Source organism: Pantherophis guttatus, chromosome 3 (assembly GCF_059756535.1).
Source record: "Pantherophis guttatus breed Tessera chromosome 3, ASM5975653v1, whole genome shotgun sequence".
NCBI classification, from domain to species: Eukaryota; Metazoa; Chordata; class Lepidosauria; order Squamata; family Colubridae; genus Pantherophis; species Pantherophis guttatus.
This window is the reverse complement of record NC_142065.1, coordinates 87,363,672-87,387,655: the sequence shown is the minus strand read 5'-3', so window position 1 is coordinate 87,387,655 and position 23,984 is coordinate 87,363,672. Positions and strand designations below refer to the sequence as shown.

At 37.0% G+C, this 23,984-nt stretch overlaps 1 protein-coding gene across 2 annotated transcripts in view; it reads right to left on the bottom strand.

Annotated features, from left to right (window-relative positions):
- Positions 1-23,984, bottom strand: part of LOC117677270 (uncharacterized) — a 72,072-nt gene that overhangs the window by 9,653 nt on the left and 38,435 nt on the right. Inside the window, exons 4-7 of one of the 2 annotated variants that reach the window (XM_034437362.3) lie at positions 15,832-15,923; positions 11,680-11,862; positions 10,369-10,428; positions 3,036-3,138 (exon numbers count right to left, since the gene is read on the bottom strand). In XM_034437362.3, coding sequence (XP_034293253.1) covers positions 3,043-3,138; positions 10,369-10,428; positions 11,680-11,862; positions 15,832-15,923 — 431 coding nt within the window. In that variant the 3' untranslated portion in view covers positions 3,036-3,042. The remainder of the gene's footprint in view (positions 1-3,035; positions 3,139-10,368; positions 10,429-11,679; positions 11,863-15,831; positions 15,924-23,984) is intronic. The other variant, XM_034437361.3, reaches the window with a different exon arrangement.

Here is a 23,984-nt window from a genome sequence, read left to right as displayed (position 1 = left end):
TACTCTTCTGGACACAGGAACTCCTAAAATATCAGGCCAATGTGACTACTTACCAAATACCAAGTTGATAATCGAATAGAGCTTTCCAAAAGTCAATTGCATTATAAGCCATTATTAATATACGCTTTTAAATAAGGTTCCAAGAGCACGGTCGGATTGAGTAAAAGCTAAACTAGCTTTTAGTGAAACTTGAAACACAGCCCATCATGATGTTGAGAGAAGGTTTTCTCTCAAGATGCCCCCAAGTATGTACATATGTATGTATTAGACTTCATGCATAACAATGAAGTAAAGTGGTTGTAGACATGGAAGAAAATCTGTTGTTTTCCAAATGTGTTGGAAAACTATTCATCTAAGAATTCATGGAGTCCTAGTTCCAATACACCTGGAGGATTTGCTGAAGGCTGAGAAGGTTGAAGTTTTATGACAGAATAAACAAATGTGAATTTATCTGGAACTATATCTAATGACGGTCTATATATTCAGGAGAAATAGCTGTAACCAATTAGGAAAACAGTCTGTTACAATAGATATGATACTATTAGCAAGTTTTCTGGCGTCTCTAATATTTGCCTGCCTGTTTCAACCCCTCCTTCCTCCTGTTGTACTTTTTCATTCTTCCTGAACACTGTAAGCCTGCATGTAGGTGTTTCATATCATATATTGGTGCATATCCTTTTCCTTTTAACTCTAAATTCTAGAATTGCAAAAATCACAAGAATTGGATGATAGATAAGTGGAGTTTTTTGACAAATGATATTTGTGAGGCACGTGCAGAGACTTTTACTGAATCTAAAATGTAAAAAATATTGGAGCAATTACCACATGTTCTTTGCATATTATAGAACTAAGTGTACTTCCTGCTGAATCCTCTTGTTTCATAAGACATAAACCATGGAAAAGGATTACTTTGCTCTTCTTTGACAACCTAGATTTAGTCTATAATGTTGGTGTGTTGTTGAAGGAATAGAGATACCCATTATTGCTGAGGTACTGCAGAAAAAAGTAAAGCAATAAAATGACCTGGCTCAAACGAAATGCAAAGTGATACCCATGGACTCACACAGTTTCGACTAACAGATTCTAGACCCATGATGGTGAACCTATGGCACACGTGCCACCTGTGGCACGTGGATCCATATCTGTGGGCACGCGAGCGTTGCCCTACCTCAGCTCCAGCGTGCATATGTGCGCTGGCCAGCTGATTTTTGGGCCTTCTGGGCCCACCGGAAATTGAGAAACAGGCTGTTTCCGGTCTCCAGAGGGCCTCTGGGAGGGGTGGGGAAGGCCGTTTTTGCCCTCCCCAAGCTCCTAGAAAGACTCTGGAGCCTGGGGAGAGTGAAAAATAGGCCTTCTGGGCCCACCATGCCAAAAGCAAGTGGAGCGTGGGGGGAGGGTGTCACGCGTGCATACGCAAGGGGACGGGGCACCTCAAATTATGGGTGAGGGCTTGCCTGCATATTAAGCAACTGCCTGAGGGCTCCTGGATTGGGGCTGAAAGGCGAAAGGAAGCAGTATGCTCCTTCCCATATTTGGGTAGACCAGGTTGTATGTGTGTGTGTGTGTGTGTGTGTGTGTGTGTGTGTGTGTGTGTATACACTCACACACATACATACATCCAAAACTCATTAGATGGAGGAAAATAATGCTGGTCAAAGGAGAAAGAACCTTGGGAAATTCACCAATCGCTACACTGAAAATACCCCATATTAAACTGGAAGAACAGCAACACTGCATAGCTAGAGGCTCATAACACAAAAATGGCATGCAGGAAAAGAATGCTTGTAGGAAAGGAAGAACTTAAAGCTAAAAGAAAATGACAGAGAAAAATGTTTTTAAAAATAATTAATGCAGGATCCAATCCAGATTGGTCACGGGCAGGGGTGAAATGCTACCAGTTCGCACCGGCTCAGGCAAACTGGTAGCGATAAAAACTACCAGTTTGGGCGAACCAGTAGTTTAAAAAAAGCTACTGGTTCAGGCGAAGCGGTATTTCCAATGATCAGCTGTGCCGCACAGTTTATATTTGCTGGAAAGCAGGAAGCCCTGCTGCCCCCCGCACCCCCGTTCTACTTACCTTGTCAAGCCTTCTTTTTTTGCATGAAACGTGCTTTTGGCACGCACTGTGCATGCACGGGCAGCGAACCGGTGGCAATCTGCGGAGGATTTCACCACTGGTCACGGGGATAGGAAGTTTAGTCTGATGAGCTTTCTGACTCGTGCAGAAGCCCATACTCAGGGAACTTCTCTCTCACCAAAGATATTAATTATTAATAATAATTAATCAATAAGGAGAAGCAACAGAAAGAAAATAATGTACCAAGAAGGAAGAGTAATGAAAAAAATGAGATAAGGAGAAGATGAATCAAATATTTAAAATAGTAAAATTCTGCATAAAAGTGGATTAATCCTATGGACAAAAAACAGAAAAGAATCTCCATTTAACAAAGTTACCGCCATTTAAAATGTTTGCCATTTAATGTAGGCATACTTGATTTTACTATGTATTAAACTGGTCCAAGTAAAGAAACACTAGGAAGTGCAACTTAAATTGTAAGAGACACAACAGTAGATCTCCCTTGGCCATTCTTAGTCCAACCTACCTCACAGAGCTATTTTTTTGTTTGTTTTGTTTTGGAAAAATAAGGGGCTTTGCTTTAAAATTTAAAATACTTATTTTAAATGGTTTGGATGTAAACCAAAGAAATAGATCAAAACACAGCATGAAAAAAGAAAATCAGTGAACCTATGAATTCAGTAGCTATAAAGCAGTTATAAAAATGTTCTCTATGAAATTTAGAGCACAATTGTAAGTGAAATAGGGAAATTATGCTTCTGTAGCAGGGACGTGCTTCAAATATCTCTCCCCCCCCCCCAAATATGTATAAGGTTGTAGACAAAGCTAATATAGATGAAACAAAAGCGATGGGCTGATCACAGAAGTTCTATATTCTCTGTAATTTGGCAGGAATTGCTAAGAGTGAAAGGCCTAATAAATAACTTGCCCAGTACTTGCAATAAGAAATCAGACAAACCTTGCACTTAAACAACTGAGGTTGGATCCCAGGAAACATGTCTCCCATCATGCATTCCATTTAGTACTGCAACATCATCAAAGTCTAGTGAAAAATCAAAGACCTAAGGAGAATGCATAGAAATTAATGGAGTGTATACATAGGCAACACTAAGCATGTCTGCCACTTCATGCTAACCAGCATGCCTAATTGTTGTTTCGATGCAAGATTTTCACTCTAAAGCCAGAGCAGCCAAGGAGTTAGAAAAACATTCCTCAATTTGTTCAATCAATCCCTTTAAAATGTGACTACAACTCCAAACAAACCCAGATAGCAGCATGGCTAAGTTTGCGGGCAGCACTACTCCAACACAGATGCAGGACACCAAGTTAGGGAAGGCTGGTTTAGAGTGACCAGTCTTTATTTAATTGGAAAAATTGACTTTAATTACATTATGTGACAGGTTTGTTTCCTTGATTATTAAGCTGGTTTGTTTATGCTGGCACAGGAGAATATGTTTGCTACTACATTTTTCTTTAAACACACAAACTGATTATGGCTTAATTTGTGAGGAAGAAGATTAATGTCCCTACGGTTTTCCACAAGTACACATAATTTCTTAAATTCAAAACCCTAACTCCATGATCTATGTTACTGGATATCTTCTGCCCTCCTGTCTTGCAGTTTTCTGCAAATCTTCATTAATCATGTCAAAAGAATGTGGACAAAAACAAAGAATGAAGTTGAGAACAAAAGAAAAACGAAATCAGTAACTGTTCCTTTGAGGCCTCTTTCCTAAAAAAAATGGTGAGTTAACTGAGAGAGATTGCTGATAATAACTAGAGATTCTGGGCCAGAGGGGTTTCCCTGGCTGGGAATTTTTGTTTTGTTTTGTTTTAAAGAAAACTTTCTCTTTTCTCTTGGCTAGACCAAATAGTTATCCCTTCTCGTAACACAGATTCTGAGCTGCGTAGGCTTAGCTCCTGGAACACAGCAGTTGGCACGTAGCTCTACTAGTTCTTTTTCCTGGGAGGATACTTAGACCAAGATGCAGACGCTAAGGAGGTCTCTTCCTTAGAGTTCACCAAGTGTAAGGACAGGCAATGGAAGAGGGAAATGTAGAAAACGAGTAGATGTCACAGAATCAAAGGCCATTTCCTTGCCTGCTCCCTAAGGAGCTAGGGAGTTCCTGTAAGTTGTAGGCATAGATGAAGGCCGAGCCAGCAACGTCAGATACAGTTTCTACATTATACATATATGCATTCTTGGAAAGTCCCTCTGATTCTTTTATGGTCTTAGTAACAATGCATCATTCTCATTCGGGACCGCCTCTGGGTCAATTTAGCATAATTCAACAATACAACGACCCCGAGCCTAAGCTGATTTGGTTGGAAAATAATCAACTAGAGTGATTTTGATTTTTAACTGGAAAGGGACGGTTTTAACAAAAACTTGGCTATTCCACCTCTTTGTGCCAGAGCTGATTTGGGAGCTCACTGAAAGGGATGATCATCATCGTATCTTCCAGCAATGAGTTTCAGAAATAACTGATAGCCAGAGGAGATTAGAAGATATGGAAAAAAGCTAGGTTTGGTGGCTGAAATGGCAATCTTGAAGTAGGTAGGAGATGTAGTGACATCACTAGTGATGCAGTGTGAAGCTGGGTGTCCTGTGCTATAGGAAACTGCAGCAATGCTTGGCTGAGAATGAAAATGGAGGATTTCTATCTGCCTTCTTTTGGTAAGGGACCTGAAGCAGTTCAGGAGTACTTGGCTGTCATGGAAATCAAGAACCTGTCCCATATTCCTCAGGACTCCTTTAAGCAGTTAGCAGGGCAACTCTTCAATATAATACCGATTTTTTTTTACTGATCAGTTGTCTGAGTATATCAAAAAAACTATTAAAACAATACAGAAACAATGAAATAATTTCATAATAAATTGTCATCCCTGCATTCCCTGCTTGCTTTCCTTTTTTTAAAACCAATATGACAAAAGAGTTTGCCATATATCAAATGCAACTTGAGCATTTGCAGTTCTATTGTCATACTTCTTCGCCTCCAAAATGAACTTACTTAAAAACACTTCCTTTGTATACTGGAAGATCTTAAAATCTCTGCACTGTTTTCAGTGACTTGTCATTTACACAACCCACTCTTCATTATTCACTCCAACTCCAGATCATTTATGACTAATTCAACTTTAATTTATTCCAGTATTAATTCTATAGGAAACCCACATCTTATTTAATGGTAAAAACTCCTCATATATCCCTAACATTACTGAATCTTCAGAAATCCTTCATAATTCAAGAGGCACAGTAGAAGTTTCTTTCTCTACATTGATTCTGATGCAATTTAGCTGCTACAGAATTAAGCTAAAGGCTTTGTGATCAGTTGTTATATTAGCAACCATCTTGAGAAAGTGCTCATTTTGATGCCAGTTTCTACATTTTAGTTAGATCAAATATCCATTGATCTATGTTTAATTTTTTAAAAAAATGTAGGGAAATAGGCTATCTAATCCTCACCAGTTTTAAATATGCCGATCAGTTTTAAAACCATGTCATGATTCTTTGCATTTTTATGGAAACAGAAATTGATTGCCAAGTGTACAATGAGTCAGACTATCCAGATTGGGATTACAACCTTATGTTCTTTAAGATGCCTTGCCTAAAAGAATGGGTTCGGGGTAAACCTTTTCCACAGTACAAGTAGTACTCAACTTACAACCACAGTTAGGACTGGAATCTCAGGCATTCAGTGAAGCAGTTTTTATGTGAGACATCACATGACTCTCCACATGAGCACTTTGCTCAACAATCCTGATACTCTAGGTTCCAGCTAAATGATCTTGCAGATCATTAAGCAAACTGAGTCCCACATAAGGAGAGTGGAGTGCCTTGTGGGATGGGGGAGATCTTGGAAGGCTCTGCTCAAGAGCTGAAAATCCTCCCTGCTGAAATCCAAGCAGGATTTTCAGCCCTTCAGCAAAGAGACACTCACATGTGGCTGCGCCTGCGCTACATGCCTTGAGGTACCGGATGCTTCTTACATTACCACACTGCCTCTTCACTCTTTCCTTGGATTTTGGGTCCTTCTCATCTCTGTGGACTGGCTGAAAGAGCTGCCTGCCAAAGAATTTCAGCTCCCCTCTGTGCACAGAAGGAAATTTTTTGTGGGATGCAGGAACTGAGCTCAGGATTTGAGCTCCCATTCTTGCACCCTGCCAAAGGAATTCAGTTCCCCTCAGCAAGCAGCTCTTTCAGCCAGCCCACAGAGACAAGAGGGAGTTCTGCTGGTTTTCCCCATTAACTTTCTGGGAAAACTGGCAGAGAATATTGCAAATGACAATCACATAATCGTAGGGCGTTTGGCAACCAGTCATAACAAGTTGCCAAGCACCCAGATCACAATCACATGACTGTGGCAGTGGCAACGCAATGGTTTGTGCTGGCCAGAAGTGCTTTATGGCCAGTAAAGCAACATTTCCAAGACCGCTGCAATTCCAGACCGTAGTTAAATGAATTATCGTAAGTTGAGGACTACCTGTGAATGAATTCTTTGTTTTCCTATGGTTTTCCTCTCCTTTCTGTCCTACTTCTAAATCTGGAGACACATTAGTAGACTACCACAACCTTCTCATTTTGAATTACAATCCTCCAGCAACACTGACTATGTGGAGAATGATGACAATTGCACTGAGGTGCACAATTGGGGAAAGGCTGTAATAAAACCAATTCTTCCACAAGGGAGTGTCTTGCTTTTGTGATATGTAAAGAAACACACATTGGTTCAGTCCAGTAGTCTTTGCTATATTGCAAATTGGCATTCATTTGCCAGTTTTGATGCCTCTATTTTCATCACTTATCCAATGACAATTCAGGTTATTTTTATCTTATTTTTACCTTTTCTATTAAATGTATACCTTGTCAAAATTACATAGGATTGTTGGTGGCCTTACTGTCCATGCAAATAACATTCATGGCACAATAAAAGTAATAAAACCCTATAAACTTTTTAAAAATCCAAAAATTAAATGCCTTCCAAAAGAATTCTATTTTCCCCAGCTTTTGGAAGATGCCAAGGTCAGAGTTAGCCTGAGTACTAATAGGAGGCTAGTCCAAAAAGCAAGTGCAGCTTCTCCACGTTTTAGGTCTCCATTGCTCCTTAAAATGAGGTGTCACCATCTGTTTCTCCCAGCAAACCCAAATTGTTCAGTTTAATTTTTGAAGGAATTGTTCTTGCTACTGCTATTCTTCCAATACGTGGATTTTTACTAAGAAATGGACATGAAATATCTCATAATATTAATATTTCTAACAGTATATTGGAATATGTTTGTTTTATGATATTTATACTCTACCGGATGTTGCTCATTACCTCATGTATTCTTTGTTCAACCATTTCCCTACCTATAGTGTCCTTATTTGCTTTCTCTAGAACTCCATTATTTTGGCTTTAAATAATCTTGAATAATCTTTATCCTTCTGATTTTTCCTTTTAACTTGTTTTTAACACCCCTTCATTTGGGAAGAATGTTCCCTCCTTTAGAAGTTCAATGAAGCTTTTAGACTTTCTGGGCAGCTATCCACTTACACAATTATTGAATGTAATAGGACTGTAGCCAGTGTTCCTGTGTCGCTGAACAAAGATTGGTCAGTCTTGTGACTATTCAAAAGTGAAGTCATTTATTACACACAGAAATGCTGTTCATGTGTGGGGAAATCTGCTTAAGCTATGGAACTATGTATTGCCCCTTATATTTGCCCATTTCTTCTCAAAATATGGTCTGCAGTATTATCTTCTGGAGAATTCCTGGGACATGTTTTATGGCTACATGAAATTACAGAAGTGAAAGCAGAATTGTCTCCTTTTAAAAGCTGCTTCTTTTAGAACCAACAACATATATTTCTCCAGAAACTGTGTGAATGCTAAAGTTACTGATGTTTATCTAGTTTTTGATTGTTTTCCACATATCTTGCTCCATCTCAGAATTATGGGGTTTGGATGGGTGGAGATGGCTATTTGGATAGATTTCAAATTAATGTATGGTAGTATTCTCATTAGTTTTTATTTTTTCATCAGATTCCTGATCTAATCTTTGGATTTACTGGAGTTACATTTTCTTTTAACAAGAATACTTGGCTGTACACCGCCCTGAGTCCCTAGGGAGAAGGGCGGTATATAAATTTGAAGTACAATAAAAATAAAAAAATAAATACTCCAACTGTCTATCAGGATTTGAAGTTTTTGGAATTAGATAATAACCTAAATTTGTAATTGCAGAGGACTTCGTCATACTTTTTGGTGGATTTTGCCAACACCACTTCATTAAAAAAAAAAAAAGCCACTGTGGATATTTGATCCTCCCTGCCTTTTTTTTTTTAACCATTTGGCCAAACAAATCCTTTTTTCTGACATTACTACTCATTGATGCATTGACTCCCTAGCTAGTCTTATATATGAAAGACTTTTTAAAAATGCTATCTTAAATATTCTAAACATTAGCTTCTTGTCTACCTAACTGTAGTTGACTTCCAAGATCTCTAATCCAAATTCTGCTGGAAATCATAGTGACTTATTTTTCATCAATTATACCTGTGATGTCCACAAATGAAGAAATTACCCTCCCCAGAAATTTCTAACTATCACTTCATGGATAGATCTTTATCTCAGTCCTTTCAGTTGATATTAATCTATCCATTCTTCTCAGATAGACCTTGGTAAGAGATTACTTTTCATAAACTCACAATGACATTAACTTCAACAATGACCTAACTTTGGGTTCATATTTTATGTTATTTTTTTTTAAATAGTGAAATGCAAACAACTCCACAAATGATTATTATAACTTGTGTAATATAATTACACAATTATAAAATTTAAAATATATTACATATATTGCAATTATTATAATAAAATAAAAGCAACACAAAAGGAAAAAAGAATTTTAAAAATCCATATAATAGCCATTTAGTATCAACATGGGATTAATTCAGCCCTTAAACTTGTCATTAAATCTAAATAATGTAAATAATGCTCATGCTAGGCCGCATGAGTGTGGAGCCAGCCAGGGGCAAGCCGGGCAGGCCAGGGGCGATGGCAACGGCAGAGTCCGGCACTTGGGGAGGGCAAGGTTAGCATGCTCCCAGCCGCGCCCTGCGCAGCCTCTGCCAGCTCAGGACAGCAGACTCACCTTGTTTGCAAAGCTGCTCTCAAAGAGAACAAAGCAGGCATGGCGCACCCAGAGCTGCCGCTTCTTCACAACAGCCAAGGACCTCTTCCGCTTGGAGCTCCAAGCTGTGGGGAGGGGGGCAGCTGCAATGCCAGCAGCTTCAGGGGGGCTCCTTCCCTCAGTGGTTCATTTTCTTTTACCTCGTCTAGGCGGCTACACTGGCTTTGTCTTTAAAGGCTGCTCCGCGCTTTTTGATCTTTCTCGGGCGCAGAGAATGTGACCCTGTGAAGGGACTGAGCCTGCTGCTGAACTTGGAAGCCAAGAGGCTTCTTTTCTACCCAGCCGCTGGCACAGGGCGCCAAAAAGACCTCCAGTCGCTGCCACTATCTTCGCGCATGCACAGCTTTCTTCTCACCAGCTGAAGGACTTTTCGGCGCCCTGTGGCCAGGCAACTGAGAGGCTTCTTTGCAGCCAGCTGCTTCCCGGCTCCGGTCAGCTTACCGTCCAATGGATGCGTCGGGTGGGCAAGTGAGCAGCAACTGGGGAACCGGTTCGGGGGCGTGGCCAGGCTGCCATTACTACTGGTTCGGAGAACCAGTCCCTACAGTTACTACCTATTCGGTAGAATCGGGCCGAACCGGTAGCAACCCAGTTGTAAGCATTTAATTTCTTTTGCAGTTTGTTCTTTCAGCAATTCAAGCTAAGTGTTCCTGTTCCCCCCAGAAACAACTAAATCTTTTTGCAATTTTTATTTAAAAGCTTCTCACTTGCAGTTTTAAATTTATTTTATTTGGGATTTGCCGTAATTGTTCAGGAGTATTTTAAAAAGTCACTTAATCTCTTTAAGGTTAAAACCTTAACACTGCATACTCGATTCTCTTTGCAGAGGTGCCTAACTCACATAGTTTTAATCCACTTCTTTAAGGCTTTGCTATTATGCTGTCACTTTTCATAGTTCAGGCCAAGCAGCTACTTATTCTAATTAAATGATTTCTTACTACATATGCCAAACATCATCTCACAAGGTAATTTAATTTGGATTAATTTGGCTAAATTTAGGTTTACAGAAATAGTATTATTCAAAATTCTGTAAGCAAAAAAGGAAAAAAATAGTTCTACATGTTAAATATTTGATGCTAAGTAAGTACACTTGGCAGAAGGGGATTTGGTCTTTTTACCTGACAGTTTTCTTGTACTCTCTCTGGTTTTGTAGATTTTGGAATGGTGACTATGCCATTCTAGAAGAAAAAGTAAAATCATTATTGATGGAAGCATAGATCTAATGTTTTTTTTAAAAAAGAAAAATAATTTAGGAGTTTACACTAGTGCAATTTTTCAATAAATCATATCCTTATGATGGGTTACGTGCACATTTAGCACAAAACATGTCTTTCTTTGACAGGTTACATTTTTATGCACAGGCCCATATTTTATAGAAAATGTTCTGTTATTTGAGTTCCCATCTGCAATTTCAACAAATAGAGCCAAATACTTAAACTTATTACCTCATCACTCTTTGGAAGAATAAAGCTATAAGTATTTATACACAAAGAGAAAGATACAGATAGTAACTTTGGTGTGTATGAGGTACCAAAATTTAATGCTGTAAATTTTTTTAGATGGATATATACCTTCAAAAAATACTAGTGCTTTGACTGTTGAGGTATCTATTGTAAGGCATACAGGACCTTATGGATTTATCTTTGACTGTGGTAGATCATAGCTAAGACAGTGTTACCACCCTGTTTATTTGCAATTAATTCAACTTTGTGTGTGAGAAAGTAAGAATGAGAAAGTGTGCATGTTTGAGTGTGAGTATGTTCAAAACTATATATTCTTCTGGGCCTGTAGTATGCCAAGATTTTCATGGTTGATTAATAATTCTTCCTCAGCTTTCTTAAGTCCTATCTCCACCCGAGACATTTTATGATTTCTTGATTATTTAAATACATGGGAAGGAAGCCCCAGTGAAGTTTCACCAATCTCAGTTACTTTCTCCTAAGACTAATTCAGGTAACACATTTATTTCTAGATGCTATTGCATCTAGATTTACAATATATAAATACCATATTTCCCTGAAAATGTATATAATACTACAGATACATCTTTCAATCAGAACATACTACAACCATCTCTGTTCTGATTCACGACAGCCTCAAAAGTAACAAGTTTAAAATAAGGCCGCATCCCAGACTACAATTATTACTCAGTGAAATGCAGAACGGAAGTTGAAAAACTCCAGACCTGCTCCTGATAATTATTTACCACAACAGAACTGAGACCAAATTACTTTTGAACAGTTTCGTATATTGCTTTACTTTCAGTTACTGCTTAAACAGAAATCAGCTATTCAATGGACATCGAAAACCAAGAGATAAGCATGCACTTTTCCCATTATTGCGTGGGACGTTTTATGTAGCTAGACAGAAAATTCATCTGTTACATTTTACAAATTGTTGCTTAATGGTGCTGAAAGTTCAGGACTTACCTGGATGCTCCAACGAATACAGATTTGTGCAGCAGTTCTGCCATATTTCTTTGCAAGCTGGACAACGTTGGGATGATTAAGAACTTCACCTTTAGCTAGTGGACAGTAACCTTCAAAAACAATATTCCTGCTTTGGCAATACTCTACTAGCTCTTGAGGCCTTTGGAAAGGATGATATTCTACCTTTTTTAAAAAGAAGAAGAAAATTTACTTCAATGTTCTTGTCAGTTTATAACCTATTACAATATAAAGGTCAAGCTACTGAATGTTGCTACACTTTTGGCATAACGTTATCATGACAATAACATTTTATTAACCTTTTTCCTTCCAAAAGCCAAGGAAAATTCCCTTGTGAGGAAACATGAAATTCTGAAGAAAAAAAATGGGACACTGGTTACTAACATCCTCAGAATGTATAAAAGAAACTGTTAGTTCATAAACTCTGTACAGTAATCTACGTCACTGCTTCCTGGATAAATCAGTATTCTAGGCAACAGTCATAGACAATAACAGCATTAATTATATCGTCTCCTCTTCTAGGATAGGATTCATGTTTTTATCTTCACAGACTGGAGCCTAAGTCTTGCTCTCCAGAAAAAAACAATATGGTAATAATGGAAAGAAATCATAAAATATTCTCCTTCCTGTAATTTTCTGCAATTTTCCCATTTTTCTAGACCTACGTGGAATGTGCAAACACAAGGATGCTCACCAATGTTTCCATTAGAATCCTCCATTAGATTATGTTTTTCATTATTCAGCCAAGGATTATAGGTGGAACAATAAATCTCTAGAGGCTAGTATAATAGAATAAAGTAATAGCTGGCTTAGGAAAACAAAAGCATTTTCCGAATCTTCATTCTGTATGGCTGAGATAGCCTTTAAATGCTAAGATTGCAAAAAAAAAAATTATAGCTATTAATTGGAATTTGTATTTATCCTTCCCCCACCTTTTTTTTTTATTCTTTCCAACCAGTGGGATAGTAGAAAATAATACAGGGGTCAAGTCTCTATCAATCAGCATGGTACCACTACAAAAACTTCAATTAAATTTGGTGAGGATAGTGAAGCCAGCAAACAAAAGATAACTTGAAAATGAGTCAGATCTGTTTGATGGTTATGGAGGAAAAATATTTTTGGTATATACCTATGGAATGCTGTTGGCAGCTTCTCCCTTTTAAGCCCCAATCCCAGTCATGTAACAGAGTAGACAATACACAGCTCATTCTGTACCTACTGTGGGTAAGTATGTAGTCTCACAGATACAACATGAGAAAGCAGAAATGCACGACACTCATAAATGCAACATGTTTCTTTTTTATCAGAAGAAAATGCAGACACCTTCTATGGCCTCTGCTGGCATAGAGATTGGAAACAATGCTGGAAGCCATTTTTCCTAGATTTTGTCTGACTTCTCAGTTTTCATTGCAATATACATAACTCAGTTATTCAAGATCTTCAAATTTCACTAGGATTCAGGTTCCTGGCTAGCTTCTTAATAACACATACATATTTAATAAATGAGACTTTTTGGCATGTTTAGTATTAGGACAAAATAAAAATATAATGCTGGTATTTTGCAAAGATATACCAGATGTTTGATGGGATGGAAATGAAAATAAAAATATTTTATTTAAAAATAGTTGACATTTCAAAGATAGCCAAATCCTGGGAGATTCTGAAATCTCATGAGGAGGATATTCTCAGTTGTTATGAAACCTGAACCTTCTTTTCTTAAAAAATATTAATTTTTATTGAACTTGGTGATAATACATACAATTGCCAACACCTGGCTATGTGACACTCCACAAAAGTTTATGGCTATCAAGTAGTGGTCCACATAACAAAAAAAGTTGGAAAACGTTGATTTAAAATATATGTCTATGGTGAAATCTCCTCAGTGAAGGTGAATATGAATTGTGAGCACTTTTCTTTTTTAGCACAGAGTTTAATCTTGTGTAGATAAGTCAAATAGGAAGAGAAATATGACACATTTTGTGGGCAGTATTGGAATGGAGAAATGTTTAAGAAATATCATATCATAGGCCAAGAAAAAGTGGGTATTTTTTAATAACAAATTTAATATACAGCTTGACTTTTTTCGACAAGGAATACTATATTTGTGTTTTTCTGTGTTTATAATATCTTAGTAGTTTAAGGAGTCACTGAAAAGCTTCTTGATTCTTAAAATTGTATTCAACCTGGAAAGTGATCCAAGGAAAATATGAGCTCAGTTGATAGAAGACCAGAGAAATGGGCAAAATAAATATGAATAAATGCATGATGAACATGAATTTAATGATAAAATGCCCAAAGGAATAACTGTGGTAAAACCTTCAAACATGTGAATTGTCCTGGTGTTACCTCTCCCTGAAATTTTAACACAGAAGATTGAAAAAACAATCCCTGTACAGAAAGAGCTATTTCCCCAACACGTGCAAAAGACAGTAGAAATTCTGTGACAAAGCCAGTTCATAGAGAGCAATCCCAAACTGCCATCAAAGTTCTTCCACTGACCTAAATATCTATGTATTTTTATGATGAAGCAGCAGCAGCAACAGCAGCAAGAGTATTACAGTTCGGCACAAATGACATCAGCACGAGGAATATGGAAATTTTCATCCACCCTGAGTAGGATGAAAGGCTGTTTCCTGTTTCTCATCTTTAGGACATGTTGTCTATTCAGGCAACAATAGCCAGAAACAATAGGCTGGCATATGCTCAATAGTGGCTCTGAGAAACGCAGGCACTCCAGGGCTAGGCTTGGTTAGCTTCAACCTACTGTGATCAAAAATGACTGCTTGGATGGGAATCAAAGTTCAAGCAGCAGACACATCCATTTCTTCAACCTTTGAAGTTTCTTGACCTCTCTGTGGCCTTCTCCACCACACGCTTACAGTTACAGAGACACCGTACAGAAACATTCATTTGCTCATCTTCTTCCACCCAAAACGACTACAACGGAGACCATTTCCAGTAGTTTCACTGGAGTGTTTTGAGGCAGAGGGAAGAGGCAGAACATCCTGGTCTACCTTTTCATTTCATAGTGATCGCTGGAGATTTATGGGACAGAAAATCAGTGGGAAAGAAAAGGTCAATCCAAACATTATCTGCCTATTGGAAGATCTGAACTCTAAGGAAAAAATCAAACTATACTCACACTATAGTAGTTTATAAAGTTACTTGAATTATTAAAAAAGGAGACTAAGTTATTTTTTCCCATTTTCTTACTGTTATTATTTTTCATAGAAGTTCTTGAGTATCAGATTATTATGAATGTGGTTTTTTTCACCCTTATGACTAACTAACGAAAAGGAGAAACATTTTGCAATAATTTTCCATTTAGGCTCATCCAATAAATCAAATCAAATGACTTTATTGCAATCATTAACCAGTAGAGAGAAAGAAGCAAAGAAGAAAAAAGATAGTTTTCAAATATCCAGAGCATCCAAATGTAAATAAAAGGAACGATGCATAAAAAATATGCTAAAAGGCTTCATTCTTATTAGTTAAAGCTGACCTAAAATATAGATTTATAAATCTCCTGGCAAAATCATCTAATAAAACACACAGAAAAATCAGATGTATTTTAAAAATATCACTTTAGCCATCAATCCAAATAGGAGAGGATAGGATTCTGTTCTGCATCCTCATTTCAGAGAGTCATTAATGTACCAATAGAAGAGAATATTTATAGTTCAGGATTGAACGGTGGTGTACTTGGTGCTCTCTGAATTTTATTGTTTACTTGCAGACATTTCATTACCCAACTAGATAGCATCATGAATGCTACAAGGGAGTGGGATTTGCTCTCTGTTTATATAAAAATGCCTTGCCCTGTCAGTGTTGTTTTCTTCTTGATAGTTTCCTGATTAGGCTACTGTTTATAATTTGTTTGATTGTTTGTCTGAGTTAGTAGGTCCTTGTTGGGATACTGTTTACTGCTTGTTGGTCTGGTATTAATATTGGTGTTAATCTCTGCTTATCTGGGGTTTGATTGCTGGCGAGGAAATGTTTTGGTCTTTTTGTTTCCCTTTTAGCTTTTAATTATCTCTTTTGAATGGAGTGTGAATGTTGTTGTGAATCTCTATCTCATTAAGTCATTCATTTGCTGGTCAAAGCTATATACAGCACTATGTATAACATACTCACCTGATTTACATGTGGAGTTATCTGACAGTCCTCCCTCAGCTGCTCCAAGTGTTCAATTAAAAAGTTGCTTACTCCGATTGACTTGCATATACCTTAATGAAAACAGAAAAGGAACTACACATGTGTAGCAATTTTCTGTGGCTTTCCAAAACAAAACAGAAAGACATTTAACCTTCTGATACACCCCAAGGGATGTTGAACTTAAAAGACAGATGTTCCAACTTGACCACTTTTCTTCAAATGACCAAAGCCAACGTTACATTTTAAAATTGGGAACTAAAATGCAAAAGGCAATGGCGAATAGCAGAGATGAGCTTAAATATTTGAAATCCAAATCTTTCCCTTGACATTAAATTGCAGACTCCACGCATAATTGCTGAAAATACATAGTGATTCTGCATTTAATTTTGAATATGGTCCATACAAGCATTTCAAAAGTAAAAGGTATTTTAGTTGTGTTTCATGGAGCTCCCAAGCAAACCACCCTACTTCAGCTTCAGTCTTCTTCCTAACCCCCACCTTTTTTTTTTATTTATTTATGAGGCAAGAAGGCTCAGCCTGCTCATTTCAAGAATGATGAATTCAGGATCAATCAAAAGACGTCAGGAAGAGTTATTACGCACACATCAATGTTTGTAGAACACTCTGCTTGAAAACATTATGGGGAAGGGGCTGTTTGTTGAAAATCAAGTATGACAGCATTATCTAAGGATGCTGCCCAATCAAGACGCTTTTAGGAAGCTGTTTTATAATCTAAACACATTGGGGATTCCCTAGTGGATTCAAGTTTCCAGGCTAAATTCTGGGAAAAGCTGATGTAGTGTAAGCAAAGAACAATTGGACTTCACCAGGTTGAAAAGGAGGAAATAGTGTTCTGAGCAGTGTGCCAAAAACTAGAGAAAAGTGGAACACTGGTAGAATGGGTGTAAGGGGGGGGGGAGACTTCAGGGACAAACAGTTCAAACAGATTTCCGACTCCTTGTAGGTTACTGCTGCAAAAAAGTTCTTATATAACCATGTAACTATGTTTAGGAAGTGAAGAATTAAGACCTTGGAGTACACAGTTTTTATACTGAGCTTTTTGCATGTCGGGTCCTGCCTGCCACTATAATATCCAAGTATCTGAGGTTATAATACTTTCCAATATAAATACAAATAAGTGTGTAGGCACGCGTATATGTGAAAGGAAATGTATTAATCTGAATTACATTTAATAGTCCTAAAAACGAGCAAAAGGATAAGAATTAATAAATTTAAGAAGAATAGTTTCCCTATGTATTATGCGTCACACAACAGGGCAAACTTGGATAGTGAAGAATACAGATTTTAAGAGAAAAATATCTGGAGGTAAAAACAGGAACCAGAAGTATTTTTAAACTTTATGAATAATTTGATGTAATCAGGAGTCAGATATAATGGGAAGGGATCTAGAACTTAATATTGTTTTTGCAGTTTTCCATATTCATTGTTCATTTTTTTCTTTCTTTGTATAAGGTCATGGGCATTTATTTTAGATAATGATAACTAATAGTGGTGACATCAAAATATATATTAATGTTTAGTCTTTTGAAGTGATTTAAAAGACTACTTCTTAAGACAAAATAATATGCCTGGTTTTATAGATTCAATTATTTAATTAATGCAGGAAAAAGAATTAAAAAGAAAAAATACTCTACGGAATAAAAATTACCTTCTCTTAAAAACAATGGATAAATTCCAGAGTTTCCAACATCATGTCTCCTGAATTTCTACAATTCTCTGGGTATCCCAAGGTAACCCAGCCATGAAAACTATCAAGTTGAAGAAGGCTTTTTAAAGACAATCTTTTTTATTAACTCACTTTATTTTATTTATTCAATTTAGGCAGTGTCTGACTCCAGACTGACTCACAGTTCACAGCGCCAATTTCTTTACTAGGAAGCTTCTACACAAAAGAGAATCCTGTTTCGGCTTAAAGTAATTATATGGTACAACGGGCAATCTGACATTTTCATACTCTGCAGCACTGCTGATTTAAATGTTATCCTCTGTGTACTACATAATATTGGAATGAACGTTATCTTCATGCCCTGAACAATGGCAACAATATAGTGATTCTTTTTTTATGGTATTAAGGAATAGAGATCAAGCTCAAGAATGGAGGAAAATTGGCTACATGGATAGCAAGAAATAAAAAATATTTCTATTATAGGCCTTTTAGCCACATTTGCAAGACATAAAAAGGAATTATCGAGAGGCAACAGAAGCATTTTAACTTCCTTTACATAGCACAGACTCATGCTAATTCAGATTATATGGTATGAGCACAGAATAGTATGGTAGAGAGAGAAACTGTTGGGACTTTATCCAACTAATAATGTTTAGAAGAGTTCTACCAAATTATAATTAGTATAATGCTCAAAAAAAGAAAAAAGAAAAAAACAATGCTATTATTTTATTTCAGAATGGTCTTTAGACTATTCTGCTCAATCTAAAAAGTGTCTTACTGACATTTTTGGAAACTATTTGTGCTTTTATAAATAAAAATAGTGAGCAATTAGCCCTATCAGTGTTCATAATCCACATATATATGAGCTTAGAGTAAATAACTTATTTAATGGAAAACTTTTAAGTGTTATTAACAAAACAGTTTTGTTTTGTTTTAAGTTCATTTTGCTACTGGTAGAATATTTACAGGTGTTTTTTTAAGCTTATGAGACAAATATTTGTTTTCTTCAAAAAGGTCAGCTAAATCCAGAAAACTGCATTTAAATACTATTATTAGTTTTATAATAATGAAAACAGTTTAACTCTGTGGAGACAAGCAAAACAATTCTACCACCTAAGATTTCTATATTGTGTATACATGGTCAGAGAGATTTCTGCATGCTAGGTAATTAAGAAACTCTGGCCAAACCTGTATCCTTTACAGTACCTCTGAAAAATCCTGGCAAATGGGTAAAATATCTTATACCTGGAAGAGGCAAATGATGTCCTTATTTTATAAATGGGATCCCAGAAATAGAGCACTTGATCTTTAATCAGTTTTTTTGGAAAATTCTAGAGCGGATAATAATGTAAGAGCTTTATTAGCGTCTTGGGGTCAGTAAACATTGCGATGATAATTAGAGTCCATCATACATTTGCCAAGAATTCGTTTTGTCTATCTTAATCTCAATTTCAATCCCTTTCTCCCTCCCCTAGGAAGCAAGCAATGGTAAACCATTTCCAAAATCTTGCCAAGAAAACTGCAAAGAGTTCTTCAGGAGCTAATAGTTAATACTGACTCGAAGGTAGGTAGGTAGATAAGAGAGAGGGGAGGGAGGGAGAGACAGAGAGAGAGAGAGATCTCATATAGCTTTCTCAGTAGACTGGGAATCCTGTGGACAAATATATTTTGATTTCAACAAAATGTTTGAAAAGGCATTTTGAGCATTAACACTTCCTTGAGCATTAACTATCAAAAGGTTCAGACATGGATCCAATGCTCTTTAATTTCTTTGTAAAAGATTGGATAAAAAGTATAGGAATTCTTATAAAATCTCACAATCATACAAAACTGGGTCAACAGCTGATCATGCAGAAGGCAAACAACTTTCAAAATTCTTTACAGGTTAGGGCAGTTGTTCTCAACCTTTTCTTCATTAAAGGCCGCCCCTTAAATACTTTTTGTAGTCATGGACCATGGCCATGGACACACACACCCCAGACTTAACTCAAGATTTAAATCATAACATTTCTTCCATCCTTTGCAGATCCCCTGTGGAGAAATTTGTGCCGTCCCCCCCCACCCCCCAGTGGACCACGGCCAGAGGTTGGGAACCACTGGGTTAAGAAACGAGTTGAAAATAACAGAATGAAGAGCATCAACACAATGGTTAGATTAATACAACATTCAGCTATAAGCCATAGTTCACAAAATATAAACTGGATTCATATAAGCTAAACCAAATCAAATACTCTGCCTTCATGTAAGGATTTAACTTGATGAATTGCAAACCCCAATATATGGCTTAGGTATATGTGAACTAGACCATAATGGCTTGCTCAACAAACCACACTTAATGCAGTATATTAATTAGTTCTTTATTGGTAGAGTCCAGTGCTTTAATGTGGATTTCTATAGGGAATTTTTTTTTTCTTTAATATGGATTTGCAGAAACCTTATAAGCACATTTCCCAAAACACTAAGGTAATGCAAATTCAGCACTCTCTTTCTTGTGAAAACAGGAACTGCAGACTGCAACCAGATAACACAGGAAGATTATTAACATACTAATGATTTGGCACATAGCCATTTGATGCATGAAATCACTAGTGATTTGTCTTGTCACCAAAATCCCACGTAAATGGAAAGAACCTGGCCATTTGAAACAGCTGTGTTGTCAACCGACCACGTCTGCATGACTTCTATTAATACTAATAGGATCTCAGGATATATAATGGGATGGAAACCTACCTTAATCCAAGATTTAAATATAAATACCTATTAGCATAAATTAAAAATTTGCAATTCAGATTGACTCTTCGGCTTACATTTGCATACTAAATAGAAGCAGCAACATATCATCTTGGCTTTTTACATAACTATAATCGAACACAAAAGCAGAGATTCTGTGACACTTAACATTAACAATTCAGCTTTTACTGCTGACAGACTGACCCAGTGCCTTTGCTCAGTATAACTGATTTCACAGATTTGTCCTATGGACAGAATGGATCATAAATGGAGAAGCCTGGCATCTTTAGGAAAACTTAAATACAATGAATACATAAATAAATGTAACGAATTGACTGGTGGCTTTTCTTGTGATTAGAGAATGCCAACACTGTTAGGTGCCTATCAACATTTGCAGCTATAGATCCAAGACTTGCCACATTTATAATATGCACTATATAAAAGATGCATTGAAGTTATCATGGCACTGAAAAAGTAACTTTACAATCAAACCTCACTTTTAGGAGCATTTCAGTGTCCCACAATTACCATCTGTGCACTTCACAATTGGCAGTAATCCGGCAGTGAAAGTACAAGACGTGATCATGTGACATCTCACTTAACAACCTGCAGTGATTCACTTAATGACTGAAGAGAGGTTATAAGCCTGTTGAGGTCACATGAGGTTCTGCTTAGCAATTGCGGCTGCTAAATGAGGACTATTTGTATAGTCTAATTACAGGTAGTCCTTGACTTACAACCACAATTAGGACTGGAATCTCGGTTGAACAAGTGGTCCTTAAGCGAGGCATCACATAACATCACCACTTCGCTCAACAATCACAATCCCAGCGCTCCCAGTTACAGTTGTTATGCAATTCACAGGTTATTAAGCAGACAGAGTTCCATATAAGGAGCATGGGGTAGGGAAGGTCCAGCATAGACTGTGGTTGAGTTTGGAGGATGCTGCAGGGCAACGTAAAACTGTCATCGCCCAGGAGGTTCAGGCTGTTCCTTCCCCACTAGGCCTGGGAGGATTCCCTCCCCACCAGTGTTTACCTTTAGTGTTTTATAGATAAGAATTGGGGGGGGGAGTTCTGAATACATCTCTGTAGTTTGGCCTAGTTCACTCTGAAATTCATCAACATTGATCTGTTGCCTAATTATTTTCAGCTCTAGAATTAGCAAAAATTCAAGCATTACTGTTTGGTGCAATTTCATGATTAAAGGTTCTTGTAATAGTATCACCAGCATACCTTACATTTTCCATTTTTCTACCAGTGAAATTCCCCTGAGAGCCACTGTAAGCATTTTTAGATGAGGATCATTGAGACTCCTGAGCAGAGCCCAAGTAGAGACCTGCTTCTTAAGCAGCAAACCTGAAATTAGCATATTAACTATGCTAATAGACACCCTGATAAATATCATTCAAAACTAATAACCATATTTCAATTTGTGTCCGTTAGCTAGGTTTACAACCCATAGTATTGCAATTTGCTTAATTTAATCTGTTAGTACAGGTCAGACTCCCAAAGGTTAAATCTGTAGTTTAAAAAAAAAAAAGGCAACGACATTGCAAAAAGTAAGCCTACATAAACTGTACAAATAAATTAATTTTCCAAAAGTAGTCTAGATCAGCTAGTATTCTACTGCAGCATGGAAGGGTATGGGTCAGCAACTCAGTAATATTTTTTTCATTAATTGATGTTGCCTCAAAGAATTACACAATTTACAATAACATTGCAGCAGAGAACAATAGACTCTAAATGCAGATGCTTGTTATATACATATAATAAATACACTAAGATGAATACAATTACCTTTGCTGAGTCAGGACACCAGAGGCAGTAATTTTGATACATCAAGCCAGCTGTTCTCTCCCAGCCATGTCATGCCAATATTAATGACCACCTTGTTTACTCTATTAATCTAACAAATCTGTCTATAATAGCACTATCCTTCCAATGGACTCATATTTCTAACAAGCAAATGTTACACAGCAGTAATCTAGAATTGAGAGAAGCAATTTAAGTGACAGCTCAAATAAGACAGCACCTATTAACAGGCAAACAAAGAAATTTTAATATATTTTTATTAGTTAGAGAAAACTGGGTTATGTTTATTTCAAGCAGTTTATTTACCTGCTTGCTTCTCTCAAATGCACTTATATATCCAGATTTTCTAATTTTACACATGCCTTAATGCCACAGGTTATATACTAGCTCTTTATCCTAAATTTCATTGCAAAACATATAGATAAATAGTGCCTATAAGTCAGTCTTCTAGTGGCTAGCTGCAGTTTTTTGAAAGTGCTTTCCTTTTCCTAGGTTAATAGGATGTGATCAGCCCATGGTCACCCAAGCTGGCTTTGTGCCTATGGTAGGGCTAGAACTCCCAGACTCCCAGTTTCTAGCCTGCTGTCTTAACCACTTCTTCAAATTTGCTCTCTTTCATTTCAAAACAATCTACACTTGATCAGAAACGACCTACAAAATGGCTTGGAATACTGTGAATGAACTCACTTCACTGGAGGTTTTTCCAACAGGGTCATACGAAGAGAGGAGACAAGAAGTAATAATCCAGCCACTAACATGACGACGCTCTGTCCAATCTTCATTGCAAGATTTGATTTTTGCACAAATAAGATTGAACTTTCACTACATTGACTTTTATTGAGGTATGTTAGGTGGCATTTACCTCAAATATGGTTACCAAGTCCTGCAAATGAAGATTGGTTCCTTCAAGAAAAAAACTTCACAAGAGGAAGGAAAAAACAAGACAACTTGGCTTTTTCCCTTCAGGATGATTTTTTGTGTAAAACAGCACAAATCAGCCTACAATTAAATTAGCTTCTTGAAAGAACACATGTTAACTTATGTTAAGTAATTTTTCTAGTGTGTTGTTTTCTATCAGATATCAAACAATGGGGTGGAGGGAGCAATATTTTGTCTGCAGCAGAAGACAAAACAAATCAGTGTGAAATATTTTATAAATATAGATATATATGACAACATTTATTATCAACAAGTATACAAAAGTAGCATCTTTTAAAAATTTGTTATAAAACAGACATAAACATATTTACCTATCTGTAAGAAATATATTCCTACCCTCCAAGCTTCTAGCCAAATCAACTTTGCCAGAAAAAGATAATCAGAAGATCAGAAAAAAAGCAATTGGAAGTGGGAAAAAAGGAATTGGCCCATAAGCTGGCTTCAGCAAATGTGCCTGGACTACATTTCTCATCATCTCCACATAAACATAACCTGATACATCTGGCAAGCCCAGATTCAGAAAGGCTGATTTAAGACAATCAACGCCATCTCCAAGTTTTGGGAGATTCTTAAATAAAGCAATACTGGTGACCTTCTGGAAGAGAAGGAGACCTGTAAATCATGAGCTCTGTCTAGCTTTCATTATGGTCCCTTGCCAAATAAGAAAAGTCATGTAATGGTGTCCCTTTTCTGTCATCAGAACTCAAGCAAATACTTGACCCACTCCCTTCCACGTCTGTATTTTGCAGGTGACAGTTTAGCTTTAGCTGAACACTGAAAACTGATATGCAATATTTGTTGCTCAAAAAAAATTGTCTTCAAACAAACTCCATGTAAAGATCAAAAAGAAGAGGGACAAACACTCCAGATACAGAGTAAGAGGGACATGCTGATCTTATTAACACTAAGTTTCATAAATAAATGGTCTCAGTAGCAAAGCTTTGTTTGAGACAATAGCAAGT